General features: G+C 48.0%; 2 protein-coding genes across 2 annotated transcripts in view; one reads left to right on the forward strand and one right to left on the reverse strand.

Moving 5' to 3' along the window:
- The window catches only part of LOC135903751 (pyrokinin-1 receptor-like), a 407,309-nt gene that overhangs the window by 131,305 nt on the left and 254,132 nt on the right, over positions 1 to 21,872 (forward strand). The gene's annotated exons all lie outside the window — the stretch shown is intronic.
- Positions 128 to 3,051, reverse strand: LOC139049733 (uncharacterized). The gene is made up of 2 exons (XM_070525525.1): positions 2,608 to 3,051; positions 128 to 2,107 (listed from the first exon to the last, which is right to left on the reverse strand). The coding sequence occupies exons 1-2, from the start codon at positions 2,890 to 2,892 to the stop codon at positions 275 to 277; spliced, it is 2,118 nt and encodes a 705-aa protein (XP_070381626.1). The 5' UTR covers positions 2,893 to 3,051; the 3' UTR covers positions 128 to 274.

Genomic DNA, 21,872 nt, shown 5'->3' on the forward strand with positions numbered 1-21,872 from the left:
AATACGAAGAACTCGAAGGTATCTCCACCACCAATGTATCGAAAAAACAACCAATGTTTGCTCGTTTTTTTCTTTTACAAGCACTGCTTAGTGCTACACAGGTAAGCAAAGTGACCAGGCGATCGCCTCCCGTATGTAGTCTAGGATTTTTAATTCTGAAAGCATTTGCCTTTGCGCTCCGGTTGCTGCGTGCGGTAATTGCACAGCGAGCCCATCTCAGGCTGCAATCTTACGGCGCGCAAAATGGAAGCAGTCCTCGCCGCGGATGCGTGATTCACATGAAGTTCAGCTGTATGCGAGACCCGGAGCGACGTGGCGGTCCCATTCCAGCAAGCTCTTGCTGCGGTCCGAAGGGACCGGGTGGTCCGAACTGAGACGGCGGCATCAGCATCGGCGGTGGAGGGCGGCCGAATGGGCCGAAGGGCGGGCCGGGTGGTCGCCCGAACGGCGAGAAATGTTGCTGCTGAGGCTGCCCGAAACGAGGAGGCGGACCTCCGGCCGAAGGCTGCGAGCCGAACACCCCAGGTGGCCCGAAAGGTCCCGGATTAGCGTACATAGCCTGGACGCAAGGTGGAGCGTCTTCGATTGGCCGGCCTGCGCTGAAGCTCCTGCTCCGGTTCCTCTTGACCATTCTTCCCGGCAGGCCGATTCTGATGTGCATTCCTTCGTCGGCATTTGGAGGCTGATTGGCGCCGCCGATGCTCAGGCTGGTACTGTTCGGGTCAGCGGCGAGCGCCAGGGCGGTCTTCGACGTCCTCGGTGTGGTGTCCTGAATTCCCGGAGGTGGTGCCGGTGGTTTGGTGGGACCTGTCATGAAGCGGGCGAGCTGCTTTCGCATCTTTCGCTGCACGGTCTCCCATTCGGCCATCTCTGCTTTGTACCTATCGTACTCGCGGTAGTACTGTTCCCAGGCGGCTCGCATCACCATTTCGGCCGAGGTGGGCGAGGAACGCAGCAGAGCACCACCCACCCTCTCGCCACTTTTCCGCTTGCCGATTTCGAGGGAATTCTTGCTCGTCGTCAGCTTGGCCTGCATCGCGTAACGCATCTCCGGTGGAGGCGTCGGAGCAACGGGCTTCTTCGACATACCGTGGCCGGCGCTCCTCTTCTCGCGCACGGTGTCACCTTTGTCGCGGTGGCTGCCATCCCACTGCTTGCTCACGTGGACCTCGATGCTGGACGACCCTGAAGAGTCCCAGGAGACGTCCTCCATCTCCAGCTTGGCACTGGTCGCCATGGATGGAGAGCGCGAACCGGCCTGGGACGGTGAAGTGGACGCTGGTCTAAAAGACTGCCTTGATGATCGTCTCGAAGGACTCCGCGATGGGCTTGAAGAAGGGCGCGACTGCGTCTTCGAAGCAGGCTGCGAGACAGTCCTCGAGCGAAGCTTCATTCCGGACAGAGAGGGCACCTTGTATGGCGCCCTAGATCGATTTTCCCTCTCCCTGTAAGAGGCTGCCTGTGGTGGTCCCGATGGAGGCTTTTTGCTGACGTAGCGGGTCTTCATCTCGCACAGCTTTTTCTCCCGGTGCTGGCTTTTGGAGACGTCGCCCTCCAGGTCACCCGCGTATATGTGAACCATGGACGACTTGCGCGCCAACCTCGGAGTAACCGGGCCTCCACCTGCACCCCCAGCGGGGGCGCCAGCTCGCGCTCTACCACCTGGCAGCTGTACACACATCCTACACGTCTGGTAGTCGTCCTCGTACGACAGCTCGGTCTCAGACATGTCTGCAAAGTGCCTGCACTCGCCTATGACATGCGCGATGGCCGGGAGGCCTCCACTGCGTTGGGAGCTGCCCGAGTACTCTTGGACACGGCCTCCCATGCCACCGCGACTGGCAATGTGGTCGCGGCAGAGGCCGCTGCGGCCAACAGCGGGCGGCACACCGATTTGCTCTTCGCGGTACGAGTAGGAGCTGCCGCTGTGGTCGGTGCACCGTCCGATCACGCGGATGCCCGGTGGCGCACTGAGGGACAGTTCGACCAAGTCGTCGTCCTCTTCCTCGTAGTCTTCAGTCGGGTCGACAATGACTCCAGCCTGGGTCCCGTACGGCATTCCGCGGCAGCGGGACACGAGCCGAATCGTGGGCTGCTTGTTGCGAATCTGAAACATTTGAGTGAGTTTCTGAGTCAATCATTTTATGCTCGAATCATTCGTCGAGTGAGAGACCGACCGATTATTTGATCGATTGTTTTACTGGTGGGTAGGTTTTCATGAAGTCAAAAGAGTCTCAAGGCTCTAGAGCACAATGACAGTGACAACGCTGGGATGACCATAGTTTGCAAAGTAGGGCATCCGCACTAAATGAAAGCCGGAATCACACTCACAAAAATTGATCCATTGATTCCTAGGACTTAGGTCGCAAAGCAACGCTGGAACTATTAAATACGCTTAGCTGAGGGATCCACTTTAGTGTCGCCCGTTGGGTGCTCTTTAAAGGGAATTTAAATATAAGTACACGACTTCTTTTTAATTCACCTCTCATCGGCATGCGGCCATCGCAGTGGGAAATCGATCCCGAGGCCCCGCACTCAGCAGCCACAGCGTTATGACCAATGGGCGACCGCGCGGGGCTGGCGTGTACTACATCACGGCTGCCATACCTTGACTCCCATGTCGTCCAAAAGCGTGTGTCCCTTGCACTCCTCCACGACGTTGAGTTCGGCGTCCTTGTCGCCATCGTCGATGGACGCGCTCACGCTGGCGCCGTACGGTCCCACGACGGCCCTGTAGGAGACGGGAGCGCGGGGGCTTCCGAAGCTGTCGTAGCTGACCGACTTGTTGGGACTCTGGAAGCGAACCGCGAGCTCCTGGTAGCTGTCGTCGACGGAACCCCCACCCCTCTCCAGCCGGATCAGAGGGCCTCCGGCGGGCTTGGAACTGCTCATGACTGTGCGAGGACCGGCTGAGCGAGTGTCGAGAAACGACTCACGGTTTTTGGCCGGCGCCAGTCATGACTCGGTTCAACCCGGCACCGGAGCCAAGCCTCCGGGAGCGCTGCGACGGCTTAAATTTTTCCTCTTCTTCTTCGTTGCTTCTGTTTGTCATGGCACGTGCCGACAGCGAGAAAATTACCAAGGATTTACACACTGATACCAAGCAAAAAATGGGATGATGATGATGATGCCTTATTTAATGACACAAACCCACTGTCGGGGATAGGCCGCGAATATGGTGGTAGCATGACAAAACAAATACAATGAACGAAGTATTTGCTTCCCAGAAAAGACAGAGAGAAGAACGAGGGAAGGGAGAAATTTTAAGCAGGCAGACATCCGGTTTGCTATCGTGCACAGGTAAAAGGACAAACGTAATAGAGCGAATAGAGTCAGATGTAAAATAAAATAGAATTAAAATGTGTAGTAGTGCATACAGTGTCTAAAAGCGTCTTCTCAGGTACGATCATATTAGTCATTAGTCATTAGTCAAAGTCATTAGAGTGGTGATGGTGGTGAAAACGTTTTCTCCGGCAAATTAATAGGGTAAGCTTCACTCTGCGTGGGCGTCTGCCACGAACTCTTGAGCTCTAGTAGGTGTAGATACTTCTCGGCTAACGAAAAAAGAAAGAAGAAGACACAGAAGCGCTGACTGTGCTAAGCAGCCCGTTTTCTCGACACAAATTGAGTTCAATTGTTTATTCTTATGTTTCTCATTTAATACTCTTTTCATAATTTCACAAATTTTAAGCTACCTATTGTAAACTTTTTTAGGTTCTTTTACATTTATTCTTTTTCGAACTTCCCCGTCCTTGGCCCACTTACCCAGAGTGGGTCTGTGCCGTCAACTTCAAGGCTGTACATTTATGACTATATCCGTTGCGATGTGTTTATTCACATGATTTATAGCAACCCCTGGTGCCATTGTAGACACTGTAAAATTCAGCCACATTGTCAAATTTGGTAGTGGTGGCATTTTGAGCCCACTGGAGAGGCTGTAGGAGACCTGTGGACCTCTCTGATTGACTCAAATTGCCGACACTGCAGAAATGCGCAACATGGCGGAATTTGGCAATGCCTAGGATAGTACTCAATAGCAGTCATAGCATCATAGCCTTGTGAGCCGAATTCATCGTGCCGCAGTTTCTCGGGTAGTGGAATTTTTCTAGATCCAGAAGATGATATGGCTTGTACGAAGAGTTCGCGTCGATTTCCCAATTTCGATGAGCCCGCTGAAACTAAACGCTTAAACGGTAATTAATTACTTTTTGTAAAAATTAGTGCTTAACACGTATCACCCGTCACCCCGTGGTAGCCACCACGACGGCATGCCCCCGAAGGAACAGTCCCTTTAATTCTAAACGTGTTCTTTAAAGTATCACTTACCGTTATCGTAGGTATACTCGGCAACAAAATTTTACGGAACACGAAATCTGAGAAAAAGCTGTATATGAGCGCAACCTCCCAACGCAGCCTAGTATTCGCATTTAGAGCCTCTACTAGTATATGTGAACAGCATTGCAATGTTCAGTTTTACTAACTACTTTTACAGGTTGCTCGGAAGCTGAACGTTTCCTGAGGTCCCGTGGTGCGTAAAGTGTTAAAATTAAAATTATGGGGTTTTACATGTCAAAAACACTTTCTGATCATGAGGATCTTTAGCGTGCACCTAAATTTAACTACATGGGTGTTCTCGCCTTCATCGAAATGCGGCCGCCATGGCCGGGATTCCATCCCGCCATCTCGTGCTCAGCAGCCCAACACCATAGCCACTGAGCAACCACGGCGGGTCCGTAAACTGTTGTGGTTGGCTATACATCCAATAGAGAGAGAGGGGGGGGGGGTGTTTCATTTACCTTGGGCCAAAGTTTGAAAATATGGAAATGCTACGTAACTGGACAGAACCAAGGTACTGTTATTTGCCGTCACTTGAAGACAGATGATTTTTTGCATTCCGCGTAATGAGATAATTAGTTTTAATGAATTATTCAACTTCTCATATTTTATTATTACATGAAAAGTGTCAAGGAGAAAATTGTAGATTAACAGGAAACACTCCCTACACAGCTTTCTCTTGCTCAGTACGTGCTACATAAGAGCGATTTTCCGAGGGCGAAAGAAGCCTGCAAATGCCTTCGAAGTGCCTCGAGTGGCCAGACTCGCGGCTACCGCTGGTAGCTGTGTACGGGCTTGAGGACTGCCCGTTGAAAGTGACATAGCATTGTCGCTCTGACAGGTGATCCCGTAGCAAAGGCATTAAAGGTGCAGAAACACCGGTTTCGTAGAGTTTTGGGAACGACATGGAAAGACTTACAACATCAACCGCCTTGCTTAGGCCACAGTAAACGGTGTCAAGTTGACCCCTGTTCTCGGCCGCTTCTGATGCGTGGGCATAAAGCTGGCGAGGTTTGCTGTTGAACGGCCCAGCATAAACCGATGTTTATTAGACATTAAGCTGCTCCATACACTGCATGCGCGATTAATGCGTGCAGGACCGACTCAATAATTTTCGAGGTAGACCATAGGAGAGATATTGGTATGTGGTTTTGTGCATCTGTTTTCAATAAAGAATAGTGGACGAGAATGACACGAGAGATTTGCCATGTTATTTTAAGCATACAGGCCCTTTTCATCGAAATAGTGCAACAGTTGTTTATAGAATGTGTTGTCCATGATCCATCGTTCATAGTCTTCAGCGCGTTCACTGTTGACTTTCGCACCTTTAAGCGCAATCGGAATATCTTTAGCTTCATACTGGCGTTATACAATGGGGCAAACCAAGCGAAAAAGAATTGTCATGATGTACGAAATCTTTGTGTTTCGAGGCAGGTGTTTTATATGCAAGTTAGGATTATACTAAAGACAGCACTCACATATTTAATTAAAGTCATAGGAATGGCAATCAGGATCAAATGACAGTGATGGTCGTGCGCTGCGAACGCTTTTAGCGATAAGCTCTTCACTAATAGATGCATTGGTGGACGCCTCATCACTGTGCAGTGGTAGGTCGCACAAAGTGAGGCTCCCGGCACTGATGAAAACTGATTGAGTTCTGTGCAAATGCGTCTGAGACGTTCGAGATATTTTCCTGATTTCTTCTTAACAGAAATAGTATCTCGTTTACATAGTGTCGACGTCAGTGGCACTTAGTTCCTCAAAGATGCCGGATGTGTGTCGAGTGAGCTTCTGAACGATGCTTTACAATGTGGTATCATATGTATCTATGTATCATAGAATAGATTCGGCGCAAAGATAACGTATTTCTCTCGCATTTAGCGATAAATCGCTACTGGTCTTCCCCCCCACTTTAATACTCCGAATGCTAACTATTAAACTGAATGCGCACCCCAATCAAATACGTGATCATGAACTTTCAACGAATTAATTGACGCAGGTTAGATGTAACGTGGTTGTAAGAAGCCTAAAGAGTATGCTCCCTGAAGTGCGCAAAATATGTATAAACTAAAATAAATACGATAACAGATAAGTGTGCTATGAACAGCGAATATATGCTACAGAAAGACGATACACTAAAACATGTCAGTGCCAGTAGTCCTACTGCCTCTCGCATATGTGTGTCGTTATCATCAATTAGCCCTTCCCTAATGCCTGTTTCGCTAATGTTTTCCTTTGTTATGACTTTTGAAGCATCGCTGAATGTTATCTTAGTGCACACACCACGCGAAATTGAAGAGTAGCGACATTATAGAAGAAAATAAAAAAAACATATTTTAGCAACAGGCGAAGGAAAAGAAATACATTTTAAAATGTATACATCGACTAGACTGCACGCCATGTACTAATGATTGGATTTTTGGTTGAACACGGAAATACCAATTTTAGCCCGTGCCGCAAGAAAAATCGTGTTGTGTTATGTACTGCCAAATCACGCAGAGCCAATAAAGAAAGAGTGGTTTGGAGGGCATGCACATCCAGTTGCAACACTAGCTTAGACGGTCACACGCGGAGCAGAGTGCTTTTAATACTTCAATCGTGGGATTCGGGCAAGATCGCCTTGAAACGCAGAAAACCCCACAACAGGCGTTGGACAAGTTTTTCAAGGGGAAGCGCAAACACGAGCACGAAAATTTTGTATTACCACACTGATTTAATTTTCTGGCTTACTTAGCGTGAAACCAGCTACGAGTAGGCAAAGTGCGACGGGCGCTAGTTCAGTCTCGAGTCGGTAACCAGAAAGGAACGACTGGAGCGTTTCTGTCACGGCAACGCATTGGCCCGAACGGCGATTCGCATTCAGCCTCACAGTTTCCCATACGCTCGAGCTTGGAGTCTCCTAGACGGCACTCAAGGCGATGGCGGGGGACCCGCTGGGGGAACCTTCACCACTGGAGAGCCGTTTCCACTGGGAGACGGAGAACCATTTGCCGATCCGGGAGGCATGACAGGGGACAGGACAGGCGCAGGCGACACGACGCCAGGCGCTACCGGTTGCGCTGTGCCAGCAGGCTGACCGACGCTTCGGGTCTTTGCTGTGACATAGATGAGGTGTTGTTCACCTTGTGCCCTGTGTAGGGGCACCGCCTGTTGAGTGGGTAGGGAATTCGGAAGAGCTCCGGCGATGGGAAGCGGCTGGTCGGCTTGCAGTTGCAGCGGAGGGGAACCGTCTGGTCCCAGCGGTGCGAAAGGTCCTGGAAACCAGGCCGGCATCTCGTTGACAAGGAGTTTGCTTTTCCGGTTGGGAGACACCGCGATGCGTATGCGCATGCCCTCGTCGTCATTGTTCGCTTTCCGCTCCTCCAAACTTCCGCTGGGGCTACGCGCTTCCTCTAGGTTGCCCGGCATGACGTAGTTGGGCCGTGGTGGCGTCACGGGGCGCCGCGGCATGCCTCCTCCATCGCTGTCCTCGCAGCGGCGACGTTGCGCCATTCCCCGAAGGCACTCCCACTCCGCCAGGTTCTGCTGGAAGCGCTTGTAATCGCGCGCGTATCGCTTCCATGCCTCGCGGGCGATCTTCTCAGCCTCCGGCTCGTCGAGTGCGTCCGTAGTGGAAGCAGCGACGCCGAGAGACGTCTGGGTTATCGTCAGCTCGTCCGCCCGCGAGCGCTCCAGCAAGGCCTCGACGGAGAAATTGTGCTGGGGACCAGTCATGTCTGCGCTAGGCACTTCCGGCGGCAAATTTTCCCACCCTCTTCGAGAGCGTCGAGCCTGATCTCTGCGATTCTGGTAACCTCCTCCTCCTCGATTTGGTGAAGCGTGGGGCCTTCGCGTTCTTTGGCTTCTCGGTAAGCCGCAGTCGGGCTCCCATTCGTGGTCTCTCGTGTCGAGCAGCACCTGAGTCGGGCTGTCAGTCCCGTCGGGCCTCTTGTGATATCTCGCGTAGAAGAGTGGCCTTCCATTCTCCGGAGGGAGCTCCAGCATTGCAGGCGATTTACTTCTGAAGCCTCTGTTACGTGAGGGGTTCTTGCGCACGCGAGCTCTTACTACCAGGTTGGGTAATTCGAGTGATTCGTCTTGCAAAGCTGGCTGTCGGGAGTAGAAGCTGGCACTGCGACGTATGACATCGGGGTGCGGGAAAACCGGGTCGTACCCACCCTCAGACATGACGTCAAAATCGCACGAAGGGCCCTGATCGGTAGCGTCGCCGCAGATGAACAATGGCCCGAACTCGTTCACCTCTGGATCGCAGGTGCCTCGAGAGTACATGGGCTCAAACAGCGCATTTTGGCGCGATGACACATGGTTCGGAACTTCAAACGTTCTAGGCATTATGGAGTCTGTCACGCCCATACCGAGTTCTTCAAGGCAGTACTGGCAAGCCGGAAGGGTTCCAGTAATCTCGCCCACCATGTCACATCCGGCGCCACAGCGGCAACACCTGTCCATGACCGAGTTGTCATCGCTAAATTGGCCGGAAAGAAGATTTCGGCGCACCCGTATAGTCCGGTTCGTTTTTCCCTTCAGGTGTATCTCAGCCAGTTGCTTGGCTCCTTGAACCAGTGTCGTTGAAGAGTCGACGCGGGGCGTCTCGCAATCATTGCTACTGTCGAGGCTTTCGACTTCAACTACAAGGTGGCTGTAGGATGGCTTACCTTTAACTTTTGTATCAGACTCGTCCGTATCGGAGGAGACTTTACCTCCATTCTTCTTCTTCCGGCCTCTGGGCTTGATGGGTGGCGTGCTATCGTCATCTGTGTCATCTGGTGGCTTCTTTCTTGCCTTCTTACCCCTAGAGTGGTTGTCGTCATAGACGAGCCTCTTGTCCTTGACTTTTCGACGCGGCGAGTCTTTCCGCGGTTTCCTGTTGTTCTTGTTTCCGTTGAGCAGGCGACCCCCATTCAACGTCCTACCGTTTCTCGCCGTGTTCAGCTTGGTAGTATGCGAGAAGCTGATCTCGCACGAGGACAACTCGCTCGAGGGCGGGGACTCGAAGTAGCTGTCCGGTCCGCCGTCCAGCGCTCTACCGCTGCGAGTGTTACTGAACATGTCGCCGCTATCATCGCTGTCGTCGCGGAAGCCGCCGGTGCCTCTGCCTTTACTAGAATCACGTTTCCTTCTGGCATTGCCATTCTTGGCCTTGCTGCGCCGGCGCGGTGGTGGCTCTTCAGAGGAAAGGGGCGTGTGGCTGTCCGTCGCCGACTCAAGCTCGTCGTATGTGGTCCTCCTCATGGTGGCCGGCCCCCGCCGCCCGTCATGGCGTCGTCGTGGTCACCTCCTGTGTGGCCAGCGGAGCGGACGCGACGCGCCCCGTCCGTAGGCGAGCCATGATGGCGATTACGATAAGGATGAAGGCTGTTTCCCTCCCACGAATGGGCTAAACCCACTATGGGGAATAGTTAAAAAAAACGGGAGCTATTAAGAAGGCCGACCTAGCATACAGCATGAAATCGAGGTGAAGAGATATATATCTGAGTGCTACAAACCTAAATGCGACGTGCCCAACTGCCATTCTTGTCCTACTATGCAACGTGTCACCTCGCGCAATGTTTATGCACGGCACAGGCCTCCATTTCAACGCGAGAGCGTTAAGGGCCCCGTGTCGCAAAAAATCTGTTGTAGGCGTTGGACGCGAAAAATAAATCCGCACCACAACCACGCAGGCCCTCCGCGCGGCGCGTAGGTGTTATTGAACTATCTGAATTTCTCAAAGTAAAATGTGTCAGAAAAATCGTAAAGTACGATTAAACCACAACCGCAAAGACACGATAGCGTCGGAGCTTAATTTCAGATATACCAGAGCAAAACAGTTCTGTTACGCAGAAACTCAAACGCGATCTCCTTTTCCAGCGTTTCTACTATTCATAGAGCGGCGCGACCCGCTCGGTTCCTCGCAACAACACCATCGCCCTCGCCTCCGCGCATCCTCAAGAAAGCTGCGGTTGCCGAGAAGCGCGACAAGCAGTCAGGGATCTTTGAATGCTATCGCGTTCCACTCTTAAAGGCGAAGCTTGCGCCTCCTCCGCATTTTTAATGTCATGCAGTGTTTATGTTTATGCGATACACTGTTCACAATATCGTATTGCAAGCAAGACTTGACGCTGTGAGACGTCGACGCAGGGATGTCACGAAGCGGAATGGCGATGATGATGATGATGATGATGATGATAGTGATACAAAAAAATTGGAGGCTTATCAAGGTTAAGCCGAGTGGATGCGAAGCATCCACTGGGCTTAACCTTAGCGTATCCTTAGCGTTTGGAGGCATCTTGACCGCATACACGCCCGGCGCAAAGACGCTGGCGCAATTGCGGGCACAAAGACTGACGCGACGGCGGGCGCGCGCCACTTCATCCCTGGCGTGACGTCACATATCACGTGATGCAGCGATGGTGGCGGCACCGCCACGTCGCGCGCGACGGCGCGAACCGAAGCGTGGTGGCCACCACCGGGAGGCGACCGACGGCGCGATATGAGGCCCCATCTGCAGCCGGTGTGACGCCATCACGTGATGTCATGTCACGTGACCTACTTGAAGGTCACTTGAAAGTCAATGGTGGCCACCGCCGGGAGGCGACCGACGGCGCGATATGAGGCCCCATCTGCAGCCTGTGTGACGTCATCACGTGACGTCATGTCACGTGACCCCACTTCAGGGTCAATGGTGGCCACCGCCGGGCGTCGCGCGAAGGCCCGAAACCTACGTTAATATGCTTCGCATAAAAAGGAAATTAAGCTATATTTGAAGTTTGCAGGGCGAAGAAAGGGAAGATAGGAGTAGGCAGGGAGAAGCAGGACGCGGAAAACGCTGATGAGGTCGACGTTTCATCGCCAGTTTGTTTCCGCCGTATATGCCTTAAGGGAACATCCCACATGCCCACGTGAAGCCACGCGGCTATTGCAAGACGACGATGACGACGGTGGTGGCAGCAGCAGTGTGTGAGGGTTCGCAAAGATAGCTTATCAAGTTTATTACTACTAGAAAGGCAACTCATCATTAGTGACACGAAGGGACGCGCTACAACAAGCAGCTTCGCAAATTAAAGGAAAGAAATTTAACTTAAGAAACTGAGCACACTTAATTTTTAAGAGGGCATGTGCTAACAAAGGGACTTCACAGATATTGAAAGTTCAAGTATTCATCTTTTTAAAAATATGATCTTAGAACCTTGTGATGACAGAAATCACGAGCGATGCGGCATAGACTGATTAAAGTGCGGAATATTTAACATGGGAATCTCGTTTCGCAGAGGGAATTACAAGAGGCTCGGGAAAAGCTCCTATAGCCTGTAGCCTAACACCGATGCTCGATGTCATTAAACGTTATCAATAGATTTCACATGACTGCAAGTGTACCATAGAGCAGACATCGCGAAGTCAGATCTGTGCAAGCCAAAAATTATGCAATGGCGTAGGACAGTGCCACTTGGGCAATTAATCATTTTTCTTTTGATCGGGTCGGGCACCACTTTCAGTGACAAGAACAGATGTTCAGAAACTCTGCGGATTTTACGAATGAGAGGCTTGTTTTGCCCTTACTGAAGGAAAACTGGCTATATCCAGGCGCAAAGATGTAAGGAGTAGTCAAAATCAGTGAGAACACGACACCATTCAAACAAGCACATGCAGGTGTATGGAGTCATCTAGCTAAATCAAGGTGAATTTTAAGTTAAGGTGATAAAGTTTAGTTAGGTAGACACGTTGTTATTGCAATTTTCTTTTATTGCAACCTGGCCATTTGGAGGCTATTCAGAAGCTCATGTTCATAGATGGGTGCATCACAGGCAGCGAGGGCCCATATGGGGTATACTGTGCGAAACCTTTCTCTCGGCGTGCACCTCAACATGGAACGAGAAGTACTATTATATGTACTACTAGTTCGGTATGTTTCGTCTTTCGGTATCTATCATCGGCCAGTTCTGTCGCAAAGATCACAAATGCATTTTGAACATTGCCACGGTTTAAGTGTCATAATAAGGAAGGGAAAACAACATCGTCATCTTCATCGGACGTTGCTCGGTAGTATCAATTTTCCTACGAGAAAAATAAGTTTTGCATTGCAGAGCTGCCCAAGGCTATGGAATTCTACAAATACGATTCCGGGACAAGAAAGCGAAGCAGTAGTGGGGATAGAACACTGGAGACTTCCCTTCTTATCTCAATGTTTGCATTTAGTATATCTCCATTCTATTTCAGCGCTTTAGATCCCTTGACAGTGCCGCGCAATTCTTGGTCACTTCTGCCCATAGGGTAAGTGCAAATAATTCTGAAAACAAGAAAGATTTATTCATGACTCCTGTCTGGACAGTAGCATCAAGCGGCAAAACAGAAGTCACCTAAACGTCACGTTTTCATGGGCCTTCATTTTCTCTATACTCAGATATTTTTCTGTCGATTCATTCTTCTTTTTTTTGTTTTTTTCCTTTATATTTAGCAGCCTTCTATACATTACACTTTTATACCTCATTCGTATTTTACATTGAAATAGTATGACACTTTAATTACTAATCTATATTGCATTATTGGAGTATCACCTTGCATTTTTTCCCTCATTATACTTGCTAATAGCTGTAGCAGCATAGTGGTACTTCTTAAGGAGAAAATACGTAGTAAGTGATTTTTTCTTTTTCCTTAAGAACCACTTGATAGTAGCATAACTTTCCCTATCGCCTGTCACATTAATAGACGCGTGTCAAAGTTGAAAAGTTCAACTTTGTTGTCGCCTTCATTATCACCTCCTCGACGGCGACGTGCACACCAGTCGAAAGATCATCATAAACGTAACTGTCGTGGCTATCACCTCCTCCAATAGAGACGCTTTTGAGAGGCATTTCTTAAAATATATATGTGTGCAGCATTTTGGAGTGTTACTTTGGAGTGTTACTAAAACGTGTCACGTGCACTATTGTTCAGTCGTTCCGCCCTTTTAACTTTTCGTAGTTACTGCACTAGTTTAACAAGCATCGAGACTATCTGTTACCTGTCATACCATACAGAGAAAGGATAGCATACATGGGGGCGAAATGCGAAAAAACCCGTGTACTTAGATTTAGGCGCACGTTAAAGAACCCCAGGTGGTCCGAATTTTCGGATTCTCCCTTAACGGCGTGCCTCATAATCAGATCATGATTTTCGCACGTAAAATCCCATATTTAAATTTTTTTTAGGATAGCACACATGTTCAATTTCTTCAAGGCAACGTGTTTACCAGTACGGCTTTCGAGTACAATCATAACGTACAGAAAAGTGACAAGATACAAGTAAATTTTTTTCAGGGCAACGTACTTACCGAGAAACCTACGCATACTTAACAGGCAAAGTAGCTCTCCTAAATATTCGCAGCATTGTAATTTAGCCTTTCTCTGCTTAACATACATGGAAATGCTTGTTCAACGCAACTGAGAGGAAGACATAGGCGCGAAAACTCTTATGTCAAAGATAAAAAAAAATGGCAGAGCGTCCATCTCTTAGAAATGACTGGTGAGGTTAATGTGATCAGCAATCGTTTTCATAATAGGTTATTGTTGATGAAATATGTTTTAGTTGTCATGATAATTATTCTGATAATTATTGTCATGATTGTGATGATGGCAGTAACCAGGTAGTGACGGATTTATTCTATATACAAGTGCAGAATATTTGCTAAAGAGCTTGACATGCCATCTATAGTTGTTTTATGCACATACGCAGACAGTGGCACATATCCAATGAGTCAAGTTGCCTATATATATATATATATCAAAACGTTTATTTAAAAGAAAAAAAAATGCAGAAAGCGAGTGGGTGGAGCCCCTAGTCCAGGGCCCCACTGGCTTGAGCGGTCCGCCGTGCTTGGTCGAGAAGCGCTAGTTGCATCTCCCGATCCTCGCTGGCGAGCCAAGTCTCCCACTGCTCCCTTCCGGAAAGTTTGCCGGCTATTTTTGGTGTATTAATTTTGGGTGGCCTGTTCTGGCAGTCCCACGTAATGTGGGCGAGAGTTGGCCGGCCTCCGCACCAAGGACAGCGAGCGCTGTACAGCGTTGGGTGAATGGCATTTTTCAAATAAAGGTTTGGAAATGTGTGCGTCTGTATAAGTGGCGAGATGGCAGACAGCACATACCCAGTGGACAATTTGGGACACTGAGTACGTCCAAGGGATTAGTTACGGACAGAGAAATATACTGCAAAACAGATCCGAAGAATGCTTATCGCATTATTAACCACAAAATAAGAAGTTCTGAAAAAATAATGCGTGAGCAAGAAAAAACTAAAGCAACTTCTTTTCAAAAGTGCGCGAACTGTTTGCATACTGAAATACCTAGAAAGAAAGAGAGAGAAAGGAAAAGGTGGCTTGACCACACAGAACAGCATCACATATTTAATTATCATCGGGATAGTTATTAATGTACCCTTAACAGGATGCGGCTGCTCCCTGACCAAAGAGGCGGTGTCGCTCTTTCAATTTTTTTTTTGCTCCACCTTACAAACACCTTAGCTAAAGTTACACATCGTTGACTGTAATAAAAGGGGGATTTGCCCGCTCAAGCGAACGCTCAAAGCAACCTTCGCCGACCACGTTGCACGATCGAGGCTGAAAGGCAAATATTTGCGCACTATAGCGTTATTAATCTGCTTCGATTTTCTAGAACGTATTCAAGCCTGCTCATACGCAGTTTATGCACATAATCCGCGAGGAGAAGTAATTACGAAAGTTTTCCAACGTGCATCTTAAGGACCGGCAGAACAGATTGTCTGAACTCGTGCGCACGGTAAGGAATAAGCAAATGTGATATGAAACCGAGAACCATGTTGCCAGCAGAGAGCTAGAACTCGTAACTTGACAATCACTTTATCACAACTGTAATATAACTCTAAAATTCATATAAACATATTTTAGAGACCCATATTATCACTTCATTATCTTTTCCTTATTCACAAAGTTATTTTTTAGTTTTTTTCTTATTTTGCAACTACCACCACACCGATTATGGCTCATCCCTTGCAGTGGTTTAAGCCGTAACACCAGTGACCACAAAACCACATTGACAGGGGAAATTTAATTTTTATATTCATTAAACCTTATGCAGATATACCCTTAGCCAATCCCCCATTGTGGGTATGAGTCACAATGTCAAATAATAACAACAACAATAAGCTCATGTGTGACATTCTCGATTTATAGAACAAATAACCAACATGATCTTCTAATCAGGCGGACGTCCAGGACGTAGTGTTGCCGTTGCAAGGTCGTTTCCAGATATCGAAGCCGACAACTGAAGGCACCAAACAGGACGAGCAAAACCGGAGCGGCAAGTACTGGAGAAAGCGGCGGCAACTATTGCGGCCAGCGGCACATTAATCTACGCGAACCAAGCCACGAACCAAACCACACGGCGCGCTGTTCCCAGAATTCAACACACGATATGCGCATTTTCCTGCGTGCCCAAGTGAAACGAGAGCAGAGAACGACGTTAAAAGCGATTGTCTTGCGAAGGCTGAATACCTGAAGTCATTGCTTCTTTGTAGTTCTTTCTTCCTTTTCTTTTTGTTTCTTTCTCCATCTTCATAATAGAGCTGCTCATCGAGGCGACAAACATTGTCTATGGGTGGACGAAAGCAAGGTGACATCAAGCAGCGCCTTGGGGCCACGTTTAGGCACGAGTCGACGAACTGGTAGCTATAAAAAAATATAATAGGCGTCCCGAAGGCATGCTCGGCTTTCTGTCCGGAAAAAGGAAATGGCCGAAGAGTGGTGCGCAACTTCCCGGACGTCCCGTCGTCCCCGGCGACAGCATTGCAGTCGGAGAGATTCCACACATTGTTTTGCCCTGTAAAGCACAAATATCTCCGCCTTACTGGAACAACGGAGGGCAAAAAGAAAATTAGTGAGTGAAAACACATTCCGAGCTGGAGCTTCGTGGGAGTGGGACGAAGGAAACGTCTTAGCATTCCACGCACGTCACTCAGCGACCAGTAACCTGGAAACTGCGGAAATGGCCTTTGCCGAAACCCTGCCGGACTCTGCGCCCCTTTTGTTTACTGAGGTTTTCCTTACTATAGCAGTTTCGGAGCGAAAACCGGCGTTCTCAAAAAAAAAAAAAAGAAGAAGTCGGCGCCGTCTGTACGCGGCAGAATTTCATGTACAACGTATAGACCTGCCTTTCTCTGCCGAGCAAGATTAGGAAGTTAACATCAGTTTATACCCTTTTCAAGCGTTGCCCACGCGTTGCTTTCTTCGCGACTACGTTTTACGTGGGCGCAATATTCTGCGGGAACTCGAGCAAATCTTTTCCGCACACCAAAGAAGTGCCGTTGAAGAAAGTGCCTGTGTATTGCGTAGGGGTCGCCGTAGGCTCAAGGCAGCACCACGTCGTTTTGATTTGTATTAGTCACTGCGTCACTTTAAAGAAGGAAAGTTTCTAGACTTTACGAGTTTCTAGAGTTACGAGCGATTCGCGAAAAGAAAATGCAAAAATGTGCAAAGCGTCCTTTGAAACCAATGACGGAACGTTCAAACATTTTCTGTGAGCTTTCCATTGAAATTCCATTCCGGTATTCAAAAGCAATATCTGATTGGTTATGAAAACTATTGATCTACATTTCTATTCGATGTTCATTTTCTTGCGTGACAATAATGCCCATGTCGTTAGGGCATGCAACCTAAAAAATTGCGAGTAAATAGCGTTCTCGTGAAGGTTAAGGCGACGAGGTTCCTCTGTTCCTATTGCTTGCTGATTTATTTCATTAAGAACAATGCTGAGTTCTATATTAATATTTTTAGCTTTTTATTTCTGTTGTCATATTTTCTGTTTGTATAAGATGGCATATATATTCTTGTTTTCAGACCAACAAAAAACGTAAAACGACTCAACAACTACAAGCATTTGAGGGCTGTGCTTTCATTGTGCCTCTTCTAAAATTGCTAGCGCCAACCATCACCTATCTTCCGCAATAAACTCCAATGGAGCCTTTCTGCCTATCACTCTACGTAGATTTATGCGGTACCTCAAAGGCAGACTCCATCAGCGCGAAGTGCAGTGCAAGTACTGGATGCTCTTAACCAAGTTCTTGCAAGTATGGAGTAAGCCACATGGCTCACCCGAAGCCTCCTATGCGCGCAACAACCCAGATGTCTTCAATGAACATCACTAGCTATGGGACTTAAGTTTGGTGTCACGGCGCTTCCCTGCACACACCGCGATCATTTCCTTCCTCTTTCTAGTCCCACTTTCCCTTAGCCCCACTGTAGGGTAGCAAACCGGACGGTCGTCTGGTTGACCTCCCCTGTCTTTCTTCTCTTTGCTATCTCTCTCTCTATCTCTCTCTTTTTCGAAGGCAAATGGGGTTCATATTTTTTGTCAGCCTCACAGCACTATGTATGAATTCATGACCAAGTCAGAGGCTAAGGGTGCCATCAGTAGTACCTCCTAGATTCAAGGATTTTGCTTTGTGATTGCGAGGTAACATGTATGGCCGTGAAGCCTAAGTGAAGATATAATTACAAGTCCATGATTTGTTTCTCTTACATTAAATTATAAAAATGAAATGCCAAGAAAGAAAAATTAAATATAGAGAATAAATTAGAAATGTGTCGGATACCCTTTAGCACACTTCTTAACTTCCCTTTGTTTTATTTTTCGAACTTTTTTCTCATTCTTGTTCTTTTCTGAAAACTGACTACTGTATTAACGCATTACCTTATTAGATGCAGGACAGGTTTCATTCGCATTTCGATTTATCCCATTTTTGTGTAATACCGGCTAGTTCACGACCTATCCCCCAAATTGCAATAGCGCCATGTTTCCAGGAAATCATCATTATGATGTCGCTAAAGCGAATAACTACCATCAAGCTCTTCTTTAAGTCATTAATGCACATACTACGTTCAGAGAGCAAAGTAAGAAACAAAAGGCAACTGGTATGCTTGAACTAATATCTGTCTCAGTGTTTCCTTTTCTTCTCTCGATCGCATTTTTTTTTAATTTTTACAATAAGTGAGCTGCGAATATAAATTGCGGCCGAGGCGGCAGTGAAATTTTGAGCGCTGCTGAATGGAAGTCGTTTGTCACCCATTCCAAACAGCAATGAAAGGAAGAAGGCCCTTCCTTGGGGGACGAAAGACTTTGCGCTGCCGATCATCACAAGAGCGAAATGATTTCTCGCGTATATCTGTTTCACGATCACCGCTTCATCACTGGAAGGTTTTCCAGGACGTGAGCTAACTTAGGAGAAATGAGAAAATGTTCAGAAGGCAACTGCAATGACGACAAGTAGAATACTGAAACCGGAAGAGCCCCCATTTATATAATCCTTTATATTTTTTCTTGGAAGGCACAAAATTATCACGAACAAGTGTCAGATGACGTATTAGTTCTCGATAATCGCAGGGAAGACCGAAGGGCCTTGAATATAAGCTTGCGACTTTTGTTTTTTTCGCGAAATGAAGTTAATCCATAAGTGAGCACTTCATTTTGCACCTACCAGAGACATTAAAGTGTTCATGCAGCCCGCTAGTTTTCTTAACTTTGTTTTTCAGAGTTTTGTTTGTGGGTTGATTTGTACTCAATAATAAGACGAAATACGATATGTGCCCTTGCAGCTCCGCCATCAATATCTCAGCGTTTCCTTGCAGTCAATTAGTGGAAACCTCGGTTGCAAGTGATTTGTTACTTTCTTTTGCGAATCTCTCACAGAGGAATATATAATCTCGTAACCTTCGCCCCGCGAATGAATATAGAATAAATACGCGCGAGGGAGATATAATAAAACGCGAGGAGGAGCAAAAGCAATCCCGTAAGATGCAGTGCATGATCCTTTAACGATCGCCTTCTCAATAACAAAGAAACGAAAAGGAACACGGTATTCTAATAAATTATGTTTCGCGAAGCTCTCTTGCTCGTTACAGAGCCGCCTAGTGAGTTGTTGGTCTCCTCCTGACGACTAAAGGAAATGAACGCCACCCACCCAGAGATAAGCAATAGCGGTACAGCATCCATCGCAAGACAAGATCATTGTACTGTAGCCCTCTTAACGCTATGGCTAGCGTGTACCCGGCCTCGCCAATTTCGCGCAGTACAGCCAAGGCTACGAGTCGTGTCAGCCAACCATAAACGACACCCAGGTGCCTCAGCTAAGAGGAACACGATGTATTTGCTAAACGCGCACCGGCAATCCATTACGTGATGCTTCGAGGAAGTCAGCGTTGCACGCGGGAGGATCAGCGGCGCACAGAGCACGAACTCTCCTTCTGGATCTCAATGCTGGTTTGGCTGGTTGCTGACGAAAGCTTTCGCCACACTGCACGAATGTTATGAGACAGAGTACAGTCCGCTTGAGCGATGCGAACTGCTCTTTCGTGTTCGGTTCCGGCGCGCCACCGTCGAATGTGGCTCGGCGTTTCGAAGGCCCCCTTCTTAATGGCCTCCGCTCGATGGGCTCCGAATGGGAGTCGTTAAGTGCTGACATCTCTCCTCCGTCGCGCTACCGCTTGGATCGTGTCGTTAGAGTTGGTCGCCGGAGCTCGCCCTGGGATGAACGCCGCCGCTAGCTGAGACCGGACTCGCAATGTGTGCGTGTGTATGTGTGTGCCATAGAGCTGGATGAACGCTCGAGATGGCGAAAGGGAGCTATGTTACGTAGCTGCTGCTGTTCGCACCATACCCTGCGCGAGCTCGGATCGGACCACGCGGGATGCGATGACCTTGAATGCTCGGCGGCACCGACGTCGTCTGTTAGTTGTCGATGTCATCGGTTAGCTGTCGACGTCTGCCCGTATAGAAAAGAGTGGTACAATTCCCAAAGTTTCGTAAATCACCTCTATTCTTTCTTCGGCCGTGATGCGGCACTGAAGTTGAAGCCTCAGCTGGGGCCAGCCAAACAAGAGCGCCGTCATGCGGTGCATGTACACATGACCGACCATGCATTTTGCCTCGTAGTTGTCTTTCCTGTCTCGAGCCCAGTTTCAAACACAAGAAACTGCAACTGTATGTTCGACTACAGTGGCACAATAACTATCTTGCAACATAAAATAAAAAAAGCGTGGCAATCATCTCTGAAACAGCGATGTATAACTACAGGCAAAGTTATGCGTTTTTGTATCTCGAGTGCTGCGAGGGGAATCGTCCGCAACGTACTACCTTGATATTTCCTTTAGCATAGAAGCCCGCTTCACAACTTCTACGAGAGTTATAGAGCCCGACCTTTATACCATGCACACTGTACATATCTTCTTGTCAATAATAAAAGAACTTGAACTAGAATTTGAACCAGCATTTCTCTCAATTCTGTTGTCTTGTGCAGTGATATCATCTCCCAGCTCATAAACATTGCCCGAGGTAAAATAATTAATTTATTATGGAAGTTTTAGTGAAGTAAATGGTGACGCTTCACTGCATGGGTGCTGCCATGATTACGAAAATTTGAAGTGGAACATTCCTACCCGACAGACCTCCGAACAGCTATAAACGATGTGACACAGAATTAAGCCATCGCTATCACGTTAATCTTTAAAGCCATACCAACTCTAGAAAGCCTAACCTAACGAAGCGCCATGTACCTTGCAGGTAAACTATGTTAAAGTTCAAATTCTACGAAGGTATCAATGGTCAAAATAGTGGTTTCCTTTTTTCTGCGTAGCACCCTCATACCTTTATACCTTCGAAACGTTGTTGTTCCCCATTAAGGGGGGGGGGGTAGTTATAAGTATTGATTTTCCATGAATCTGCATTGCGCTTCCACATTTCTATATGAGGATATCGTGAAGGAGCTTCTAGGTCCACATCACCCATTTTCGCTGCTCGCGTCCTCCTACACTACTTTTGCGACTCGCCATGGACGATGTCACACGTAATATTGACTACAGCATTTGTGTACTTCCTCTACTTTTTCTTTTTCGAGCATGAGAAAGCGAAGCTTGTTTAAGCAGCAGGTGCGCCCAATAGCCGCCTCTTGGCCTAACTTACTACGGCAATAATGTTCAATATCACCAAGAAGTCTGGCGAACCAAGCAGTCTGTGAAACGGTGCAACGCCCTTGCTGCTAATAAAAGCCGATGGATAGGTCACGTGATCGAACGAATGAAACGGGCGATCGCAAACCTATCTCGGGAAGCAGTCGCGAGTTGTAAGAGCTTTTAACGAGGCAAAAATATATTTAGCGACCTCCACATTTAAACGGCTTGCGCGAGCCACATTTACTGCAGGTCACAGACAGCCCGAGCGAAGCGAGCACGTCAGCTTTGGCGAAGCAAGCGCGTCGACATAGTCGAGATGATGGTTGAATATTGTCATCTTTAGCCAATATATACGAACATAAAAGCCATTGTTTGCATACGCTACAATCACAGCCTTATGCTTAGCTTGTAGATAAATTTGGTCGATGCCGGTGGAGCTCGCGTCGAAATCGCTTCGTCTTTGAGTGCACTGTCACCCCTAGCGATAGTTGGTACCGCGGTCTGGATGAACCACGCGCTAAGGAAGACAAAAGTAAATCTAGCGGAGGCAACTCGGCGTTCCACGTTTGCTTTCCTGCCCTTGTATTCATGGCAGGAGCCGGACAAC

The sequence above is a fragment of the Dermacentor albipictus genome, chromosome 9 (assembly GCF_038994185.2).
Source record: "Dermacentor albipictus isolate Rhodes 1998 colony chromosome 9, USDA_Dalb.pri_finalv2, whole genome shotgun sequence".
NCBI classification, from domain to species: Eukaryota; Metazoa; Arthropoda; class Arachnida; order Ixodida; family Ixodidae; genus Dermacentor; species Dermacentor albipictus.

Excerpts from the sequence above, each read along its gene's own strand:
- LOC139049733 (XM_070525525.1), bottom strand. The coding sequence starts at position 2,892 with ATGAGCAGTTCCAAGCCCGCCGGAGGCCCTCTGATCCGGCTGGAGAGG. Across the intron at positions 2,108-2,607 it reads TGGACGACATGGGAGTCAAG|ATTCGCAACAAGCAGCCCAC; the intron begins GTATGGCAGCCG and ends CAAATGTTTCAG.